This window comes from Nerophis ophidion, linkage group LG04 (genome assembly GCF_033978795.1).
Source record: "Nerophis ophidion isolate RoL-2023_Sa linkage group LG04, RoL_Noph_v1.0, whole genome shotgun sequence".
NCBI lineage: Eukaryota > Metazoa > Chordata > Actinopteri > Syngnathiformes > Syngnathidae > Nerophis > Nerophis ophidion.
In genome coordinates, this window is record NC_084614.1 from 64,749,235 (window position 1) to 64,772,339 (window position 23,105).

At 38.0% G+C, this 23,105-nt stretch overlaps 1 protein-coding gene across 2 annotated transcripts in view; it reads right to left on the minus strand.

Moving 5' to 3' along the window:
- The window catches only part of sgcd (sarcoglycan, delta (dystrophin-associated glycoprotein)), a 295,898-nt gene that overhangs the window by 21,108 nt on the left and 251,685 nt on the right, over positions 1 to 23,105 (minus strand). The window contains exons 8-9 of one of the 2 annotated variants that reach the window (XM_061898814.1): positions 18,409 to 18,631; positions 12,542 to 12,824 (exon numbers count right to left, since the gene is read on the minus strand). In XM_061898814.1, the coding sequence (XP_061754798.1) occupies positions 18,443 to 18,631 (189 nt within the window). In that variant the 3' untranslated portion in view covers positions 12,542 to 12,824; positions 18,409 to 18,442. Of the gene's footprint in view, positions 1 to 12,541; positions 12,825 to 18,408; positions 18,632 to 23,105 lie in introns of those variants that run through there. The other variant, XM_061898815.1, reaches the window with a different exon arrangement.

Consider the following 23,105-nt stretch of genomic DNA (forward strand, 5'->3'; position numbering starts at 1 on the left):
GGGAGATTCCCGGGAGAAAATTTATTCTGGGAGGTTTTCGGGAGAGGCGCTGAATTTCGGGAGTCTCCCGGAAATTTCGGGAGGGTTGGCAAGTATGACCTACACTGCAAACCCACTAGCCAAAGATCCTCTATAATGCACAGCTGTTTTTAAAGATCTTTATATCTCCACCCTTTAGACTCTGCTTTTTTTTTAAAGAACCTGCTGTAAACAGTAGAAGATCTTTAATGGGACAGGAACACGTTGCAGTTTTTTAGGACCCACAGGAAATGACAGAAAAAATGCTAGTCATAAAGATCTTCCTTACAAAAAGTAAAGTGTTGTTTTTAAGGAAGAACTGCAAACATCCTGTTCAAAGATCATTACAATAGCAAACACATTGCTGTTTTAAAGGATATATTGCACACATGCTGGACAAAGAAAAACTACTAGTCAAAGATCCTCTATATCGATTTGGTACCGGGCCGCAGAATAATTTTCTATAAATTCTAATTTTTTTTCATTAAATCAACATTAAAAAAAACACAAGATACACTTACAATTAGTGCACCAACCCAATTTCATGGGATTTAGTAATTAGGAGTGACAGATTGTTTGGTTAAACGTATAGCATGTTCTATATGTTATAGTTATTTGAATGACTCTTACCATAATATGTCACGTTAACATACCAGGCACCTTCTCAGTTGGTTATTTATGCGTCATATAACGTACACTTATTCAGTTTGTTGTTCACTATTCTTTATTTATTTTAAATTGACTTTCAAATGTCTATTCTTGATGTTGGGTTTTATCAAATACATTTCCCCCAAACATGCAACTTATACTCCACTGCGACTTATATATGTTTTTTTCCCCCTTTATTATGCATTTTTGGCAGGTGCGACTTATACTCTGGAGCGACTTATACTCCGAAAAATACGGTACATCAAATATGCGAGTTAAAGGCCTACTGAGATGAGATTTTCTTATTCAAACGGGGATAGCAGGTCCATTCTATGTGTCATACTTGATTATTTCGTGATATTGCCATATTTTTGCTGAAAGGATTTAGTAGAGAACATCCACGATAAAGTTCGCAACTTTTGGTCGCTAATAAAAAAGCCTTGCCTTTACCGGAAGTAGCAGACAATGACGTCACCCATGTGAGGGCTGCTCACATCCTCACATTGTTTATAATGGGAGCCACCAGCAGTAAGAGCAATTCGGACCGAGAAAACGACAATTTCCCCATTAATTTGAGCGAGGATGAAAGATTTGAGGCTGAGGATATTGATAGTGAAGGACCAGAAAAAATAAAATAAAATAAAATAAAATAAAATACAATAAAAAGCGACGGCTCCGGGCGGTGGCAGTGGGAGCGTTTCAGATGTAATTAGACACATTTTCTAGGATAATTCTGGAAGATCCCTTATCTGCTTATTATTTTAATAGTGTTTTAGTGAGATTGTAAATACATACCTCGAGGTCGGATGGCTGGGTTGAACACGCCAGTGTCTCAGAGAGAAGCCGAGGAGCCAAGCTCACAGCTGCCTTTTTTGACAGCTACTGCAGGAGGACGAATAATCCACTGATGTCTCCGGTAAGATATATATCACAATTTTCCCATCCAAAAACATTCTGGTTGACGTAAAGAAAATATGTTCGCTTGACCGCTCTGTGTTAAAGCTTCACAACAAACAAAGAAACACCGCCTGTGTCTCGGTGCTAAAGACAGCTGCAATACACCGCTTTCCACCAACAGCATTGTTCTTTATAGTCTCCATTATTAATTGAACAAATTGCAAAAGATTCAGCAACACAGATGTCCAAATTACTGTGTAATTGCGCGATGAAAAGAGACGACTTTTAGCCGTAACTGGTGCTGAGCTAGTATGTCCTCCAACCCGAAACGTCACAAACACACTTCATCATTCCGCAACGTTTTCAACAAGAAACTCCGCGGGAAATTTAAAATTGTAATTTAGTAAACTAAACCGGCCGTATTGGCATGTGTTGCAATGTTAATATTTCATCATTGATGTATAAACTCTCAGACTGCGTGGTCGATAGTAGTGGGTTTCAGTAGGCCTTTAAAGATCCTCTATACCAGTAGTCCCCAACCTTTTTGTGTCCACGGCCCGGTCATCGTTAATTAATTTGCCCCGCGGCCTTGGAGGGGGTTGGGGTTGAGGGGGGGAATCCTTTTTTTTTTTTTTTTTTTCTTTGTCATGATAAAGGGGGGTTCTTGTGGTTGGTGCACTAATTGTAAGTGTATATTGTGTATTTTATGTTGATTTAATTAAAATAAATAAATAAATAAATAAATAAATAAATTATTTATATATATATATATTTTTCAAATAAAAATGAATAAAAAATTATTCTGCGGCCCGGTAACAATCGGGCCACGGCCTGGTACAGGGCTGCGGCCCGGTGGTTGGGGACCACTGCTTTATACAACAAGCGCACTCTGCTATTTTTAAGGATCCGCTGTGAAAATGCTAGTCAAAGATCTTCTATGTGACAAAAAAAACAATAGTTCAAACATCCATAGCACATTGGGTTGTTTTTTTAAGAATTAACAACTAAAAGTATTGTCCAAGGTCCTCTATATGTCCCAGTGTTGGATTTTTAGGAACCTACTGCAAAGAATCTCAAACTATGGTACAAGTACCACAAGTGGTACACGGGCGCCATAAAAAAAAAAATCACTTGATTAAAGTACAGTGTTTTATTTTCCTATAATCAAACATTGTTACCGTTCAAACTGCGTGTAAAGTTACAGTGGCCAAAAATATTACATATACTTGTTAAATAAAACCTATGCCTTGTTTTTAATGAATACTTAAGCTTACTAAGTTACTGTATTTTAATGTTGGTCATTGGTGTGGTACCTGGAGAGCCAAGTGTTTTCTGGGGTGGTAATTGGTGGAAAAAAGTTTGAGAATCTAAATGACAAGAGAACTACTTTAAAAGGTTTAAATCTTTTAAGTTTTTCATATGAAATTGTGAGGTTGTAATTCAAATATTTGCAGCATGTTTAAAACCTCGTCTTTTTTAGTTTGTTTGAAGTGTCGACGAGGAAGTCTGACATAGCAACACAAAAACGCTGCTCCAGTATTAAAGCAACAATCAGTAAAAGTCCCTCAGCCCGACGGAGGTCAGAGCACCAAGTCACAGTTTTTGAAAGTAAAATGACGACCGCACACATTTTGAACAAGTTATTTTATTAATTTGGCACCATTGAAAAACCGCATGAATGGCAGTCGAGGAAAAAGGTCGAAGGAAAGCACAATAAAATAACCACGGGGCTGCTTGACGCTTTACATAAGGCAAAAAAATATGTTTTTTTTTCTCTTTTAAAACTATATCCTTACAATTTAACACTCACAGGGTTCACTGTGAACAATGTGAGCTGAAAAGTGATTAAAATATCTAAACTACAATTACAAGTCCAAATTAAGTCATGGGCAAAAAAAAAAGGCAATTGTCTGACAAAAAAGTGTTTCGAATATATTTTGATGATAAAAGTAAGTAAGGGGGACAAAAAGGATGTGTTGACAACCCCGTGTGTTTGTCACTTTTTGTTTTAACGCGTCACACAAACAAGTAAGTCAGATGAGCACAATTGTAACACTTTGGAAGGAATGAATGCAAAGACCTCGGTCAGGAAGGCAAAACGTAAACATAAAGTTTATTTTGATGCAACCCTCTCCCGGTTTACTCTCGCTGTCCGTATTCATGGGACTTTTCTTTGCTGCATACTTTGCAAACATTCTTTTTGGACATGCCAGCTCTCGTGACTCCGTTTATCTCATGAATGAATGATCCTGCTGTTTCCCACTGGAAGGAGAAGATCCTCAGTACAACAGAAGTGCTCTGCTGTTATTGAGGACTTCCCGCAAAAACAATTTTCAAAGATCCTGAAAATAACAAGAGAGCTCTGCTGTTTATTTTAAAGATCAACCACAAAAAGTCAAACATCCTATACTTTAAGTAGCTCTGCTGTTTCTAAGGACCTAGTGCAAAAACTCTACTATAAGATCCTATATATAACAAGATCTTCCAAGATGGCGGCGGCCGGACGGGCTGCGTCCTCGCGGAGCTCCTGCTAAAGATGAAACTTATGGCAGAAATACCGGACAATTCTACAAACTTCATGGCTGGCTCACATCGTGGTCACTCTGTGATCACGTACGACCGCCAGACACTTCTGGATGTGGACATATCGGGCCGTTTTGGACCGATAGACGCGTGCGTGCTAAACGTGCTAACTAGCATGGGAATACGTCGGCGGCTACATCCAGCGGCCTGTGAAGCAGGGGAGTCTAGTAGCAGCGGGGGCCGTCTACGGAGCAGACGCCAGCGGTGTGATCGGAAACGCGGATGCCGAGCGGGGCTAAAAACAAAGCAGAAGGCTAATCCCCACAGAACACCACTTCCCTCCATCCTGAAGACGGATTTAAATGGAAGATGCGAGACTACTGGTCTGGGTAAGGAGTCAGTTAAATTAGAACAAGTTTTTTCTGCTTTGAGTGTTTCAGAGTTGGACATGTGTTTTACCGAGGTGGCTAACTATGATGCGTGCAGTTTATCAAAGCAACAAACAAAGAGTCGGAAAATTCCCGTTACTGAGGTGGCTAACCATGATGCGTGCAGTTTATCAAAGCAACAATCAAACAATCGGAAAATTCCCGTCGTATCAATTCCTAGATATGGTCGTAATTATACTAAATGCACTGGGCATAATAAACACAACATTATTAATATTGCTACTACGGATAATTTGATCAAAAACTCCCTAAAACAGCCCACTACCTATAATATAGGTTTTTTAAACATAAGATCATTGTCTCCCAAAACGTTATTAGTTAATGATATTATCAGAGATAACAATCTTAACGTCATCGGTCTCAGCGAAACCTGGCTTAAACCAAACGACTTTTTTGCGCTAAATGAGGCATGTCCTCCTAACTTTACACATGCGCATATTGCCCGTCCGCTTAAAAGGGGTGGGGGGGTCGCACTAATATACAACGAAAACTTTAACCTTAGTCCTAACATAAATAATAAATATAAATCGTTTGAGGTGCTTACTATGAGGTCTGTCACACCGCTGCCTTTACACCTGGCTGTTATCTACCGCCCCCCAGGGCCCTATTCGGACTTTATCAATGAATTCTCAGAGTTCGTTGCTGATCTAGTGACACACGCCGATAATATAATCATAATGGGGGACTTTAATATCCATATGAATACTCCATCGGACCCACCGTGCGTAGCGCTCCAGACTATAATTGATAGCTGTGGTCTCACACAAATAATAAATGAACCCACGCATCGCAACGGTAATACGATAGACCTAGTGCTTGTCAGGGGTATCACCGTTTCCAAAGTTACGATACTCCCGTATACTAAAGTACTGTCCGATCATTACCTTATAAAATTCGAGGTTCAGACGCATGTTCGTCAAACTAATAATAATAATAACTGCTATAGCAGCCGCAACATTAATACGGCCACAACGACAACTCTTGCTGACCTACTGCCCTCGGTAATGGCACCATTCCCAAAATATGTGGGCTCTATTGATAACCTCACTAACAACTTTAACGACGCCCTGCGCGAAACCATTGATAACATAGCACCGCTAAAGTTAAAAAAGGCTCCAAAAAAGCGCACCCCGTGGTTTACAGAAGAAACTAGAGCTCAGAAATTATTATGTAGAAAGCTGGAACGCAAATGGCGCACGACTAAACTTGAGGTGCACCATCAAGCATGGAGTGATGGTTTAATAACTTATAAACACATGCTTACCTTAGCTAAAGCTAAATATTACTCAAATCTCATCCACCGTAATAAAAACGATCCTAAATTTTTGTTTAGTACGGTAGCATCGCTAACCCAACAAGGGACCCCTTCCAGTAGCTCAACCCACTCAGCTGATGACTTTATGCAATTATTTAGTAAGAAAATTGAAGTCATTAGAAAGGAGATTAAAGACAATGCGTCCCAGCTACAACGGGGTTCTATTAACACTGACACGATGGTATATAAGGCGGATACTGCCCTCCAAAATAGTTTCTCTCGTTTTGAGGAAATAACATTAGAGGAATTGTTACAACGTGTAAATGGAATAAAACAAAAAACATGTTTACTTGACCCACTTCCTGGGAAACTGATCAAGGAGCTCTTTGTATTATTAGGTCCATCAGTGCTAAATATTATAAACTTATCACTTTCCTCGGGCACTGTTCCCCTAGCATTCAAAAAAGCGGTTATTCATCCTCTTCTTAAAAGACCTAACGTCGATCCTGACCTCATGGTAAACTACCGACCGGTGTCTCACCTTCCCTTTATTTCATAAATCCTCGAAAAAATTGTTGCGGAGCAGTTAAATGAACACTTAGCGTCTAACAATCTATGTGAAACCTTTCAATCCGGTTTCAGGGCAAATCACTCCACGGAGACAGCCCTCGCAAAAATGACTAATGATCTATTGCTAATGATGGATTCTGATGCGTCATCTATGTTGCTGCTCCTCGATCTTAGCGCTGCTTTCGATACCGTCGATCATAATATTTTATTAAAACGTATCAAAACACGAATTTGTATGTCAAACTTAGCCCTGTCTTGGTTTAACTCTTATCTTACTGATAGGATGCAGTGTGTCTCCCATAACAATGTGACCTTGGACTACGTTAAGGTAACGTGTGGAGTTCCCCAGGGTTCGGTCCTTGGCCCTGCACTCTTCAGTATCTACATGCTGCCGCTAGGTGACATCATACGCAAATACGGTGTTAGCTTTCACTGTTATGCTGATGACACCCAACTCTACATGCCCCTAAAGCTGACCAACACGCCGGATTGTAGTCAGCTGGAGGCGTGTCTTAATGAAATTAAACAATGGATGTCCGCTAACTTTTTGCAACTCAACGCCAAAAAAACGGAAATGCTGATTATCGGTCCTGCTAGACACCGAACTCTATTTAATAATACAACTCTAACATTTGACAACCAAACAATTAAACAAGGCGACACGGTAAAGAATCTGGGTATTATCTTTGACCCAACTCTCTCCTTTGAGGCACACATTAAAAGCGTTACTAAAACGGCCTTCTTTCATCTCCGCAATATCGCTAAAATTCGCTCCATTCTGTCCACTAAAGACGCTGAGATCATTATTCATGCGTTTGTTACGTCTCGTCTCGATTACTGTAACGTATTATTTTCGGGTCTCCCCATGTCTAGCATTAAAAGATTACAGTTGGTACAAAATGCGGCTGCTAGACTTTTGACAAGAACAAGAAAGTTTGATCACATTACGCCTGTACTGGCTCACCTGCACTGGCTTCCTGTGCACTTAAGATGTGACTTTAAGGTTTTACTACTTACGTAAAAATACTACACGGTCTAGCTCCATCCTATCTTGCCGATTGTATTGTACCATATGTCCCGGCAAGTAATCTGCGTTCAAAGGACTCCGGCTTATTAGTGATTCCCAAAGCCCAAAAAAAGTCTGCGGGCTATAGAGCGTTTTCCGTTCGGGCTCCAGTACTCTGGAATGCCCTCCCGGTAACAGTTCGAGATGCCACCTCAGTAGAAGCATTTAAGTCTCACCTTAAAACTCATTTGTATACTCTAGCCTTTAAATAGACTCCCTTTTTAGACCAGTTGATCTGCCGTTTCTTTTCTTTTTTCTCCTATGTCCCACTCGGCCTTGTGGAGGGGGTCCGGTCCGATCCGGTGGCCATGTACTGCTTGCCTGTGTATCGGCTGGGGACATCTCTGCGCTGCTGATCCGCCTCCGCTTGGGATGGTTTCCTGCTGGCTCCGCTATGAACGGGACTCTCGCTGCTGTGTAGGATCCGCTTGCGACTGGCTCTGTGTTGATCCATTATGGATTGAACTTTCACAGTATCATGTTAGACCCGCTCGACATCCATTGCTTTCCTCCTCTCCAAGGTTCTCATAGTCATCATTGTCACCGACGTCCCACTGGGTCATTATTGTCACCGATGTCCCACTGGGTGTGAGTTTTCCTTGCCCTTATGTGGGCCTACCGAGGATGTCGTAGTGGTTTGTGCAGCCCTTTGAGACACTAGTGATTTAGGGCTATATAAGTAAACATTGATTGATTGATTGATAACAGGAGCGCTCTGCTGTGTTTAAGGGTCGACTAAAAACACTCGTCAAAGATCCTATATATATATATATATATATATATATTTTTATATATATATATATATATATATATATATATATATATTACATATATAAATAAACAGTGTATATATATGTATTTATATATATATATACACTGTATATATATATATATGTAGGTGTGGGAAAAATCACAAGACTGCTTCCCTCAATCATCAGGAGATTTACATATATATATATATATATATATATATATATATATATAACAAGAGCACTCTGCTGTGTTTAAGGACTGACTAAAAAAAACACAAGACAAAGATCCTATATATAACAGGAGCGCTCTGCTGTGTTTAAGGACCGAATAAAAAAAAAACACTAGTCAAAGATACTATATATAACAGGAGTGCTCGGCTGTATTTAAGGGCCGACAAAAAAAAACATGAGTCAAAGATCCTATATATATCAGCAGCACTGTGCTGTGTTTAAGGACCGACTAAAAAAACACTAGTCAAAGATCCTATATATATATAACTGGAGTACTTTGCTGTGTTTAAGGACCGACAAAAAAACACAAGTCAAAGATCCTATATATAACAGGTGCGCTCTGCTGTGTTTAAGGACTGACTACAAAAACACTAGTCAAAGATCCTATATATATATATATATTTATATATATATATATATATATATCTATATATATACATATATGTATATATATATATATATATATATATATATATATATATATATATATATATATATATATATATTATATATATATATATATATATATATACATATATGTATAACAGGAGCACTCTGCTGTGTTTAAGGACTGACTAAAAAAACACTAGTCAAAAATCCTATGTATATATAACAGGAGCACTCTGCTGTGTTTAAGGACCGACTAAAAAAACACTAGTCAAAGGTCCTATGTATATATAACAGGAGCACTTTGCTGTGTTTAAGGACCGTCTGAAAAACACTACTCAGCGATCCTATATACAACAGGAGCGCTTCGCATTGTTTAAGGATCGACTAAAAAACATTAGTCAAAGATCCTATATATATATAACAGGAGTGCTCTACTGTGTTTAAGGACCGACTAAAAAAAAAACACTAGTCAAAGATCCTATATATATCAGGAGTGCTCTGTTGTGTTTAAGGGCCAACTAAAAAACATGAGTCAAATATTCTATATATAATAGCAGCACTGTGCTGTGTTTAAGGACCGACTAAAAAACACTAGTCAAAGAGCCTATATATAACAGGAAAGCTCTGCTGTTTTTGAGGACAAACTACAAAAACAATATTCAAATATCTTAAATCTAACAGGAGTGCTATGCTGTTTTGGGGACAAACTACAAAAACAATAATCAAAGATCTTATTTATACCAGGAGTGCACTATTGTTTTCAAGGACCGACAAAAAAAAAACACAAGTCAAAGATCCTATACATAACAGGAATACACTGCTGTTTTTGAGGTCCAACGACACAAAAACGATAGCCGGAGATCCTATATATCACAGGACCGCCCTGTATTGTTTAAGGACCACATAAAACACCATAATCAAAGCTCTTATATACGACAGGAGGGTTCTGCTGTTTATTAGGAACTACTGAATAACATTAGTCAAAAACCCTACGTAGAACATGTGTGCTAGGCTGTTTTTGGGGACAAATTATTAAAATATTAGTCAAAGATCTTATGTCAAAAAGGAGAGCTCTGCTCTGAAAACACACTACAAAACGAGAGTCAAAGATCCAATATACAACAGGAGTGTTCTGCTGTGTTTAAAGACCTACTCGAAAAATACTGGTCAAGGGTCAGCAGTGCTCTGCTGTTTTTTGAGGACCGATACAAAACAATAGTCAAAGATCCTACATAAAACATTGGAGCTCTGCGCTTGAGGATCTTTTGCAAAAATGCTAGTCAAAGACTGTATACATAACAGAAGTGTTCTTCTGTTTTTGAAGATATACTGCAAAAATACAAGTCAACGATCCTACATTTGACAGGAGTGCGCTGCGGGTTTTTAAGGTCTGACAGCAAAAAGTCAAAGATCCTACATTTGACGGGAGTGCGCTGCTGTTTTTTTAAAGTCTGACTGCAAAAAGTCAAAGATCCTATATAGATGATTTTTAAAGTCTAACTGCAAAAAGTAAAATATCCTACATTTGACAGGAGTGTGCTGCTGTTTTTTAAAGTCTGACTACAACAATTCAAAGATCCTACATTTCACAGGAGTGCCCTGCTGTTTTTTAAAGTCTGACTACAAAAAGTCAAAGTTCTTATGTTTGACAGAAGTCCGCTGCTGTTTTTTAAAGTCTGATTGCCAAAAGTGAAAGATCCCACATTTGACAGGAGTGTGCTGCTGTTTTTTAAAGTCTGACTACAACAAGTCAAATATCCTACATTTCACAGGAGTGCTCTGCTGTTTTTTCAAAGTCTGACTACAAAAAGTCAAAGATCTTATATTTGACAGGAGTTTGCTGCTGTTTTTTAAAGTCTGATTGCCAAAAGTGAAAGATCCCACATTTGACAGGAGTGTGCTGCTGTTTTTTAAAGTCTGACTACAACAAGTCAAAGATCCTACATTTCACAGGAGTGCCCTGTTGTTTTTTTAAAGTCCGACTACAGAAAGTCAAAGATCCTATATTTGACAAGAGTCCGCTGCTGTTTTTTAAAGTCTGATTGCCAAAAGTCAAAGATCCCACATTTGAAAGGAGTGCGCTGCTGTTTTTTAAAGCCTGACTGCAACAAGTCAAAGATCCTATATTTAACAGGGGTTTGCTGCTGTTTTTTAAAGTCTGATTGCCAAAAGTCAAAGATCCCACCTTTGACAGGAGTGTGCTGCTGTTTTTAAAGTCTGACGGCAACAAGTCAAAGATCCTACATTTCACAGGACTGCCCTGTTGTTTTTTTAAAGTCTGACTACAAAAAGTCAAAGGTCCTATATTTGAAAGGAGTTTGCTGCCGTTTTTAAAAGTCTGACTGCAATAAGTCAAAGATCCTTTATTTCACAGGAGTGTACTGCTGTTTTTTAAAGTCTGACTACAAAAAGTCAAAGGTCCTATATTTGAAAGGAGTTTGCTGCTGTTTTTTAAAGTCTGACTGCAATAAGTCAAAGATCCTATATTTGACAGGAGTGCACTGTTTTGTTTTTTTAAAGTCTGACTGCAATAAGTCAAAGATCCTATATTTCACAGGAGTGAGCTGCTATTTTTTTAAAGTCTGACTGCAACAAGTCAAAGATCCTATGTTTGACAGGAGTGCGCTGCAGTTTTTTGAAGTTTGATTGCCAAAAGTCAAAGATCCTACATTTAACAGGAGTTCGCTGCTGTTTTTTAAAGTCGGATTGCCAAAAGTCAAATACCCCACTTTTGACAGGAGTGCGCTGCTGTTTTTTAAAGTCTGACTGCAACAAGTCAAAGATCCTACATTTCACAGGAGTGCCCTGTTGTTTTTTTAAAGTCTGACTGCAATAAGTCAAAGATCCTATATTTCATAGGAGTGTGCTTCTGTACTTGAAAGTCCGACTACAAAAAGTCAAAGGTCCTATATTTGAAAGGAGTTTGCTGCTGTTTCTTTAAAGTCTGACTGCAATAAGTCAAAGATCCTATATTTGACAGGAGTGCGCTGTTTTTTTTTTTAAAGTCTGACTGCAATAAGTTAAAGATCCTATATTTCACAGGAGTGTGCTGCTGTTTTTTTAAAGTCTGACTGCAACAAGTCAAAGATCCTATATTTGACAGGAGTGCGCTGCAGTTTTTTTAAGTCTGATTGCCAAAAGTCAAAGATCCTACATTTAACAGGAGTTCGCTGCTGTTTTTTAAAGTCGGATTGCCAAAAGTCAAATACCCAACTTTTGACAGGAGTGCGCTGCTGTTTTTTAAAGTCTGATTGCCAAAAGTCAAAGATCCTACATTTCACAGGAGTGCACTGCTGTTTTTTTTTAAGTCTGACTGCAACAAGTCAAAGATCCTATATTTGACACGAGTTCGTTGCTGTTTTTTAAAGTCTGATTGTCAAAAGTCAAAGATCCTACATTTGACAGGAGTGTGCTGCGGTTATTTCAAAGTCTGATTGCAAAAAGTCAAAGATCCTATATTTATGTTTTTTAAAGTCTGACTGCAAAAATTCAAAGATCCTATATTTAGCAGGAGTGCACTGCTGTTTTGAAGCATTTACTTCAAAACCGCTACTCAAAGATACTCTTCTTAAAGAAAAAAGTACCATGCAGTTAATACAGATCCCCTGCAAGAAATCAAAGATCCTCTATGACAGGTGTGCTTTGCTGTTGTTAAGGATCTCTACTTTCAGGTGCAGCGTTCATTTGTTCAAATATGAGAGTGGAGGCCATTATAAGAATGGACATAAGGTTAATGGACTGATTTGGGGTTCTTTGTAGACATTTATTGGGTCAAAACAAAGAGGTATTTGCATTCACACAGGAAAAAAACACACACACAAAAAAAAACACCCAGCAAGAAACAAAAATTGCGGTCATGTGGCTGCCGAAAGGAAAGGGAGGACGGGGGTTTGGGGGATACGGGTGATGTGCTTCTTCTTCTTTTTGCCACAAGTGCGTCGACGTAAGGCACAGGCACAGTTTCCCTTTCTCAACAGAGCGTCTCTCGCGGTTCTCTTTGTTTAGTTGGAGTTCTTCCTCCCGTTCTTTGTAAAAAAAAAAAAAAAAAAAAAAAAAAGGGCGTTGCACTGCAAGAAACAATAGCATTTGCAAGAAGAGATGCTGGTTTCACAGTGAAGTCAATCACTTTTTGTTGTCGCTCCTACATTTCCGGGAGCGATGGAGCCGCCATCTGAAACTTGAAGCCGCATTCGAAAAAAAAAAAAAAAAACACTGTCGAGATGCGGCTAATAAACTCTTAAGTAATTTTAAGTCGAAACTATTCCTTGAGCTGTTTTCATGGGGTAAGATTAGCTCCCATGTTTACAAGTTGGACTGCCCCCTGCTGGACAACCTGGGTCAATGATTCTCAAACTGTGGTACGAGTAACACTGCTGGTATGTAAGCACCATCTAGTGGTACTTATCTATTTCAGGGGTAGCATTTTAAAAAAAAAAAGTTAATCGAAAAAGCAATCTGCTATTTTTAAATGCCTGTTAAAAAGGCTTGGCAAAGATCATTTATATGACAGGAAAAATCTGCTGTTTTGAAGGACCTAATGCACAAACGCTAGACAAAGATCTTCTACATGACAGATGCCCCGTGCTGTTTTTGAGGATATCCTTTTTTGTCACATCAGTATAAAAAAAAAAACTGTTCATAGATCCATTATATGACAGTGGAGTGCTGCCGCGAAAACCTTAATCAAAGATCATGTATAAAACAGAAGTTTTCTGTTGTTTCAAGGATATCTAATATTACACAGCAATTTCCAAAAACACTTGTCAAAGATCCTCTATAAGACAAGAGTATTCTGCTGTTCAAAGATCCTCTACATGTCAGGAACCCTTTCACCAGCATTTTTGCAGAATGTTCTTAAAAACAGCAAATATCTTCTACCCCGGCTGAGTTATACCGAAGACTATAAAAATGGGACCCATCACCTCCCTGCTTGACATTCAGCATCAAGGGGTTGGAATCGGGGCTTAAATCACCAAAAATGATTCCTGGGCGCGGCCACCGCTGCTGCTCACTGCTCCCCTCACCTCCCAGGGGGTGTTCAAGGGTGATGGGTCAAATGCAGGGAATAATTTCGCCACACTTAGTGTGTGTGTGACAATCATCGGTACTTTAACTCTAACTTTACCCCAAATCACCAAAATGATTCCCGAGCACGACCACCGCGGCTGCTCACTGCTCCCCTCACCTCCCAGGGGGTGGACCAAGGGGATGGGTCAAATGCAGAGAGTAATGTCACCACACCTAGTGTGTGTGAGACTATCACTAGGACTTTAACTTTACAAGACAGGAGCGCAGCTTCTGCCTTGAAAGATCTACTCCAAAAACACTAGTCAAAGATCCTTAATAAGACTCGAGTGATCTGCTGTTCATCCACCCATCCATTTTCTACCGCTTGTCCCTTTCGGGGTTGCGGGGGGTGCTGGAGCCTATCAAACATCCTCTATATGTCAAGAACACTTTGCTGTTTTGAAGAACATTCTGCAGAGTTCCTTGTCAAAGATCATCTACATAAAACGAGTGTTCTGCTGTTTAAAGAAGCAACTGTAAAAAGTTGAAAGATCATACATTTGACTCTACAGCTCAGCTGTTTTTGAGTATTGAGTGGAAAAAACCCTTGTAAAAGATCCTCTATACGACAACAATGTTCTGCGGTTTAAATGATCTAATGCTAGTTAAATATCCACTATATATCAGGAACAAATATATTTTTTAAATGTTTTAAAAACAGCAAATAAAAACCTCTGCAAGACGGGAGTGTTTTTAAGGATCTATTCCAAAAACACAAGTCAAACATCCTCTATGAGACATGAGTGTTCTGCTGTTCAAATATTCTCCATATGTCAGCACGACTTTGAAAAAAGCGTTTTTGAAAAATGTTCTTAAAAACAGCACCTATCCTCGACATGACAGCAGAACTGTGCTGTTTTTATGGCTTAATTCCAAAAAGACAAGTCGAAGATCCTCTATAAAACAGGAGTGCTCTATTGTTTCAAAAATCCATTGCTAGTCAAAAATAGTGAAGTTCTGCTGTTTTTAAGGATCAATTCCAAAAACACTTGTCAAACATCCTGTACAAGACATGAATGTTCTGCTGTTCAAAGATCCTCCAAAGCTTTTATGCAGAATGTTCTAAAACAGCAAAGATCCTCTACAAGACAATAGTTTTTCTTTTTATCTATATGGCAAGAGAGTTCTGCTGTTGTTAGCTAGCTATCAACTATAAAAAGTCAAAGATTATATATTTGTCACGACAACACTTTTAGGGATGCATTTAAAAAAAAAAAAAAAGCAAAAAAATTCTCTATAAGACCGTAATGTTCTGTTTTTTAGGTTCTACTTATAGTCAAAGATCCTCTTTAAAAAGAAACACTTTGACAAGCATTTGTGAAGATTGTTCTTAAAAATAGCAAATGACCTCTACATGATGGGATCTTTTCAAAGACAGTAGTCAAAGATCCTCTATAAGAAAGGAATTTTCTTCTGTTTAAGGATCTAATGCTAGCCATATATCTTATATATATATGACAGGAAGACTCTGCCGTTTTTATTGATCTACTGATTGTCAAAGATCCTCTATAAGCCAGGAACCCTTTGACAAGCATTTTTGCTAACTGTTCTTAAAATAGCAAAGTAAAGTGAATTGAAGTGAATTATATTTATATAGCGCTTTTCTCAAGTTACTCAAAGCGCTTTACATAGTGAAACCAGATATCTAAGTTATATTTGAACCATTTTAAGGACCGACTGCTCATCAAAGATCCTCTATAAGACAGGTGTGTTCTGCTGTTTTTAGCATGTATAGCTGGTCAAATATTTTCCATATGACACGGGAGTTCTGTTGTTTTTAGGGATCTCCTGCAAGAACATAGCAAAAGATCATGTATACAACAGGAAGGACCCACTGTTTTTAAATATATACTGCTCGTCAAATATCCCCTGAATGTCAGGAACACTTTGACAAGCATTTTAGCTAATTGTTATTAAAAACAGCAAAGATCCTGTATATGACAGGAAGGCCATGCTGTTTTTAAGGACAGACTGCTCATCAAAGATCCTTTGTAAGACAGGAGTGTTCTACTGTTTTAAGCATATATTGCTGGTGAAATAATATCTATATGATAAGGGAGTTCTGCTGTTTTTAAGGATCTACTGCAGAAACACAGTGAAAGATCCTGTGTATAACAGGAAGGAACTGTTGTTTTTAAAGATCTACTGCTTGTCAAAGATCCTCTATATTTCAGGAATACTTTGACAAACATTTTTGCAAATTGTTCCTAAAAACAGAAAATATCCTTTATATGCCAGGAACCCTTTGACACACATTTTTGCCAAGGTTCTTAAAACAGCAAAGACTCTTCATGTGACAGGAAAGCCCTGATGTGTTAAGGATCGACTACTTGTCAAAAGTGTTCTGCTGTTTTAAGCATATATTGCTGGTGAAATATTGTCTACATGACAGGGGAGTTATGCCGTTTTTAGGGATCTACAGGGGGAAAAATAGTAAAAGATCCTGTATATGACAGGAAGGCCCTGCTGTTTTTAAGGAGCTACTGCTCGTCAAAGATCCTCTAAATGTCAGGAACACTTTGATAGACATTATTGCAAATTGTTCCTAGAAACGGAAACTATCCTTTATATGGCAGAGGCCCTGCTGTTTTTAAGAACGGACCGCTTGTCAAAGATCCTTTATAAGACAGGAGTGTTCTGCTGTTTTAAGCATATACATAGTAACACATCTTGTACATAACAGGTAGACGCTGCTGTTTTTAAGGATCTACTGCTCGTCAAAGATCCTCTAAATGCCAGGAACACTTTGACGAGCATTTTTGCCAATTGTTCTTAAAAACAGCAATGAGCCTTTATATGACAGGAAGGCCCTGCACTGTTCGTCAAAGATCCTTTATAAGACATAAGTGCTCTGCTGTTTTAAGCATATATTGTTGGTCAAATATTATATATATATATATATATATATATATATATATATATATATATATATATATATATATATATATATATATATATATATATCACATACATATATATATACATATATATATATACATATATATATATATATATATACATATATATATACATATATATATATGTATACATATATATATATATATATACATATATATATATATATATATATATATATATATATATATATATATATATATATATATATATATATCCATCCATTTTCTATATATATATATATATATATATATATATATATATATATATATGTAAAATAATAAGGGAGTTCTGCTGTTTTTAGGCATCTACTGCAGGAACAAAGTAAAAGATCCTGCATATAACAGGAATATAGTGCTGCTACTGCTCGTCAAAGATCCTCTAAATGCCACATTGACGAGAATTTTTGCAAATTGTTCCCAAAAACGGCAAATATCCTGTTTATGACAGGAAGGCCCTGCTGTTTTTAAGGATCTACTGCTCGTCAAAGATTCTCTAAATGACAGGAACACTTTGCAGAGCATGTTTTCAAATTGTTCCCCAAAACAGCAATGATCCTGTTTATGACAGGAAGGCCCTGCTGTTTTTAAGGATCTACTGCTCGTCAAAGATCCTCTAAATGCCAGGGACACTTTGACGAGCATTTTTGCAAATTGTTTTTAAAAACAGCAAATATCCGTTATATGACAGGAAGGCCCTGCTGTTTTTTTTAGGACCGACTGCTCCTCAAAGATCCTTTGTAAGACAGAAGTGCTCTGCTGTTTTAAGCATATATTGCTGGTCAAATATTATATGACAGGGGAGTTCAGCTGTTTTTCGGGATCTACTGCAGGAACACAGTAAAATATCCTGTATATAAGGGAAAGATCCCGCTGTTTTTAAGGATATACTGCTCGTCAAAGGCCCTCTATAACAGCCAGGAACACTTTGATGAGCATTTTTGCAAATTGTTCTTAAAAACAGCAATGATCCTGTGTATGACAGGAACGGCCCTGCTGTTTTAAGGCCTTACCTATCCTCTAAACGCCAGGAACATTTTGACAAACATTTTTGCAAATTGTTCCCAAAAACAGCAAATATGATAATGTATAATTATATAAAGGGGAAGTTTAAAAAAAGTTTGAGAACCATTGATGATTGCAGGAGTCCTGTGTGCAGCTGTTAGCGTGGTAGTCAATCCTTACAACAGGGAAAAAGTTCGGATGAGTGGTCAAAACAGGAGTGGGCGGGGCTTGTTTCCGCGGGTGATCACGCTAGTGTTTTTTTTGGTACTGGATCAGTGTTTCTTGCCGTGGTGTTCACGATGAAGAAGTATGGCAGTTTGGATCGAGCCATTGAGATCAACACAAAACAGCCTCGCTGATATTTCCCGATGCGTGCGGAGACAAGAGGCTCCTTTCCGATCATTTATATAAAAAAAAAAAAAAAAGTCTCAGGTGATCTCATGTAAGTTAAAACGACTGTTCTTCACGTAGAAAGCGACGTAATACGACGTAATAAATACACTGTCCAGAGGCTTTTCCACTCAGGTATCTTTTTTTTTCTTTTCTATTTAACAAAAATAGGAGTCCGAGTGACAGCTCATGCTTCCGTGTTTCTAGTGAAGCAGTCTGGATTCGGGGATACCTGCGAGTGTTCCTGATTGGCTGAGGGCTCAGTCCTAGAGGCAGACGCTGTCGCTGATTTGGCAGGTGGAGCCCGTCCCGGCCTGCGAGAGGTAAAGTCTCCCGTTGGGGCAAACGCAGACCTCGTAGACCATCTGCCTGGTGCCGGAGGACGAGGAGCTGCCAGATGAGGCCTTGCCCTCAGGCAGGCGCATCAGGCGAATCCTGCGGGCGTCCAGAGAGATCTAGGAGAGGAGAAGTGATCTTCATTCATTATATGACTCAAGTACTTCATGTCGTGATTGTGCATGAGCAACATCCTGTACGTTGACGTTCTGTTTATTTCTATTCCGAAAGGTGGTGGTTATCACTAATAATTGGCGGGAGGAGTGATCTGTGTTGATTATTTGACCTGTATTTTGTGTTTGTGTTTCGGTGGGCTTGGTGGATTTTTCAAGTCTTTTGTGTTATTTACATTATGCAAAGTGGTGGTTATTACTAATAACTGGTAGGAGGAGCATTCACATTAATTACATGAGTTAAAAATCCTATATTTGACAGGAGTGCACTGCTGTCTTTTAAAGTCTGACTGTAAAAAATCAAATATCCTATATTGCCGTTTTTTTTTTTTTTAAGTTTGACCGCAAAAAGTTAAAGATCCTATATTGCTGTTTTTTTAAGTCCGGACTGCAAAAAACAAAAGATCATACATTTAACAGGAGTGTGCTGTTGTTTTTTAAAGCCTGACTGCAAAAAGTGAAAGGCCCTATATTGTTTTTTTTTTAAAGTCTGACTGTAAAAAGTAAAATATCCTATATTGCTGTTTTTTTTTAAGTTTCACTGTAAAAAGTTAAATATCCTATATAGCTGTTTTTTTTAAGTTTGACTGTAAAAAGTCAAATGACCTATATTGCTGTTTTTTAAAGTCTGACAGTAAAAAGTAAAATATCCTATATTGCTGTTTTTTTTAAGTTTGACTGTAAAAAGTTAAAGATCCTATATAGCTGTTTTTTAAAGTCTGACTGCAAAAAACTCAAAGATCCTACATTTGACAGGAGTGCGCTGCTGTTTTTTAAAGTCTGACTGTAAAAAGTCAAAGATCCTATATTGCCGTTTTTTTTTTCAAGTTTGACTGCAAAAAGTCAAAGATCCTATATTGCTGTTTTTTTAAGTCTGACTGCAACAAGTTAAATATCCTACATTTGACAGGGGTGTGCTCCTGTTTTGTAAAGCCTGACTGTAAAAAGTCAAATATTCTATATTGCTGTTTTTTTAAGTCCGGACTGCAAAAAGTCAAAGATCATACATTTAACAGCAGTGCGCTGTTGTTTTTTAAAGTCTGACTGCAAAAAGTCAAAGGCCCTATATTGCTGTTGTTTTTAAGTTCGACTGCAAAAAGTTAAAGATCCTATATTGCTGTTTTTTAAAGTCTGACTGCAAAAAACTCAAAGATCCTACATTTGACAAGAGTGCGCTTCTGTTTTTTAAAGTCTGACTGTAAAAAGTCAAAGATCCTATATTGCCGTTTTTTTAAGTTTGACTGCAAAAAGTCAAAGATCCTATATTGCTGTTTTTTTAAGTTTGACTGCAAAAAGTCAAAGATCCTATAGTGCTGTTTTTTTAAGTCGATCGGGAAAAAGTTAAAGATCCCACATTTGACAGGGGTGCGCTGCTGTTTTGTAAAGCCTGACTGTAAAAAGTCAAAGATCCTATATTGATGTTTTTTTTAAGTTTGACTGCCAAAAGTCAATGATCCTACATTACTGTTTTTTAAAGTCTTACTGCAACATGTTAAAGATCCTACATTTGACAGGGGTGCGCTGCTGTTTTGTAAAGTCTGACTGTAAAAAGTCAAAGTTCCAAATTGCTGTTTTTAAAGTTTGACTGCAAAAAGTCAAAGATCCTACATTTGACAGGAGTGGGCTTCTGTTAAGCATTTACTTCAAAACAGCTAGTCAAAGATCCTCTTCTTTAAGACAAAAGTACCATGCTGTTTTTAAAGATCTCCTGCAAAAAAAATCAAAGATCCTATATGACAGGATACGACAGATGTGCTTTGCTGTTGTAAAGAATCTCTATTTTCAAGCGCGACGTTTATTTGTTCAATTAGAGATCAAGCAGAGATTTAATCGCATGAGTGACATATTTCTGACATTGTGGATTTTTTAAAAATAGAATAGAATAGAATAGAAAGTACTTTATTGATCCCTAGGGGAAATTCAAAAAAGTGTTTCAGGTTTTTGTATTAAACATTGTAATTATTATTAGTAACTGGCAGAAGGAGTGGCCTTTGACTATTCTTTTTAATAATTTTGATGTATTAAAATTACGCAAAGAGGTGGTTATTATTAATAACTGGTGGAGGAGAGTTCACTGCATTAACTGTATATGTCACACCAAATTGAACATGCATATGTATTATATAATGAGATTTGATTTTGTAGCCTAATTTTCTTAATGTATATGTATTTATACTATGCAAGGTGGCAGTTATCATTAATGACAGGTGGGAGAAGTGATCTGCATTAATTATAAGACACGTAGAGTATGTTGTGAGTGGCTATGTGCCTGTACATGTACGTGGGCAAGGTACATTAATTCGGCCAATTTCTGTTAGGCAAGGTGGCGGTCATCATTAATAACTATTGGGAGGAGTATTCACATTTATTAGATGACACCAAAAAGAGCGTGTACGTGTGAATATTATATCCCAGGCTTTGATTTTGTGGCTTATTTTTATCAATTCTGTGTATTTAAAATATGCAAGGTGGCTGTTATCAATAACTGGCGGTGTGATCGATCGGCATTAAGTATATGTTATGTAAATTGTATGTAAGCAAGTGCCCCTGCAAGAGTGATATACCAGGGGCTATATTTGACTTTGTGAATTAATTCTAGTATTTCAGATTTTTCTTTCTATAAGTGGCGATGATCATTAGAAACTGGTGGTAGGAGTGTTCAAATTATTTATATGACACCGATTTGAGCGTCTATGTGTGAGTAATATATTGTCAGCTTAGACTTTGTGGCTTGCGTTTCTTATTTTTATGTATTTAAAATATGCTAGTTAGCTGTTAACATCATAACTAGCGGGATGATCGGTGGCATTAAAAATTTAATGTAAATGGTAGGTAAGCGTGTGCTTTTGTGTGAGTGACATGCCATGGGCTATTTGACTTTGCGGATTATTTCGAGTCTCTCTGATTTTTTTCTTCTCCGAGTGACGATTATCATTAATAACTGGTGGTAGGAGTGTTCACATTGATTATATGACACCAGTTGGAGCGTGTACGTAATAAAAGTCCTGAGCTATGACTTTGCGGCTTACTTTTACCATTTCTATGTATTCAAAATATGCAAGGTGGCTGTTCACATCAATAACTGGCGGAATGATCGATCGGCATTGAATACAGTATATGTTCCGTAAATTGTACACAAGCATCTGTCTGTGCGTGAGTGACATACCGCAGGCTTTTTGACTTTGTAAATCATTTCGAGTCTGCAGATTATTTTGAGTCTTTCTGATTTTTTTTTTCCCCTATAAATGCCGATTATAATTAATAACCGGCAGGGTGGGGTCTCTTCACATTAATCATATGAGATGTACATTACGCTGGACATGTGGTGATGAGCACACAAATGGCGGGTTTGACTTTCTAGAATTAATCGCTGGTGTTTTTATTTTTCTACTACACACAGTGGCCATTAATAACTGGTGGGAGGACCAATAGGCACGAGAGAAATTACATTTTAATAACTGGCGGGAGGAGTGCTCGACATCAATTGTGTATGTTTTACCTCTGCATGGGTGACATACAGCGAGTGGGCGTTCTAAGGGTGTTTTTGTTTGTGGTTAACATGTGAGGGGGTGGTTATCGCTGATAACTGGCAAGAGGTGTGACTGCATTGATTTCCCGACTTGTATGTGAGCAACATATCGTACTGGAGGCTTTTACTTGTGTGGCTTATTTTAATCACTTTTGGTTATGTAGCTACTCAGTGGCCTAAAGGTTAGAACAGGGGTCGGGAACCTTTTTGGCTGAGAGAGCCCATCCATCCATCCATTTTCTACCGCTTATTCCCTTTCGGGGTCGCGGGGGGCGCTGGCGCCTATCTCAGCTACAATCGGGCGGAAGGCAGGGTACACCCTGGACAAGTCGCCACCTCATCGCAGGGCCAACACAGATAGACAGACAACATTCACACTCACATTCACACACTAGGGCCAAGCCATGAAAGCCAAATTTTTTAAAATGTATTTCCATGAGAGCCTTATATTATTTTTTCAACACTGAATACAACTAAATGCGTGCATTTTTAAGTAACGTCAACATTTTTTGAGTACAATAATTCTCATATTCATTGTAATAAAATTTTTATTCTGAAGCTAAACAATAATAAATAGAATACTTCTTACCATTAATGTGCCTTCTTGAACAGATGCGTTAGAAAACGAATGGATGGATTAAAATGCAGGACAATGTTTTGTATTTTGAACATTATTTTTAACTCCGATTACCAGTGAAAATATTAATTTCTTATCGTGTTAAGCAATGTCAGCTAAAATTAATCTGAGAGCCAGATGCATCCATCAAAAGAGCCACATCTGGCTCTAGAGCCATAGGTTCCCTACCCCTGGGTTAGAGTGTCCGCCCTGAGATCGGTAGGTTGTGAGTTCAAACCCCGGCCGAGTCATACTAAAGACTATATATAAAGACC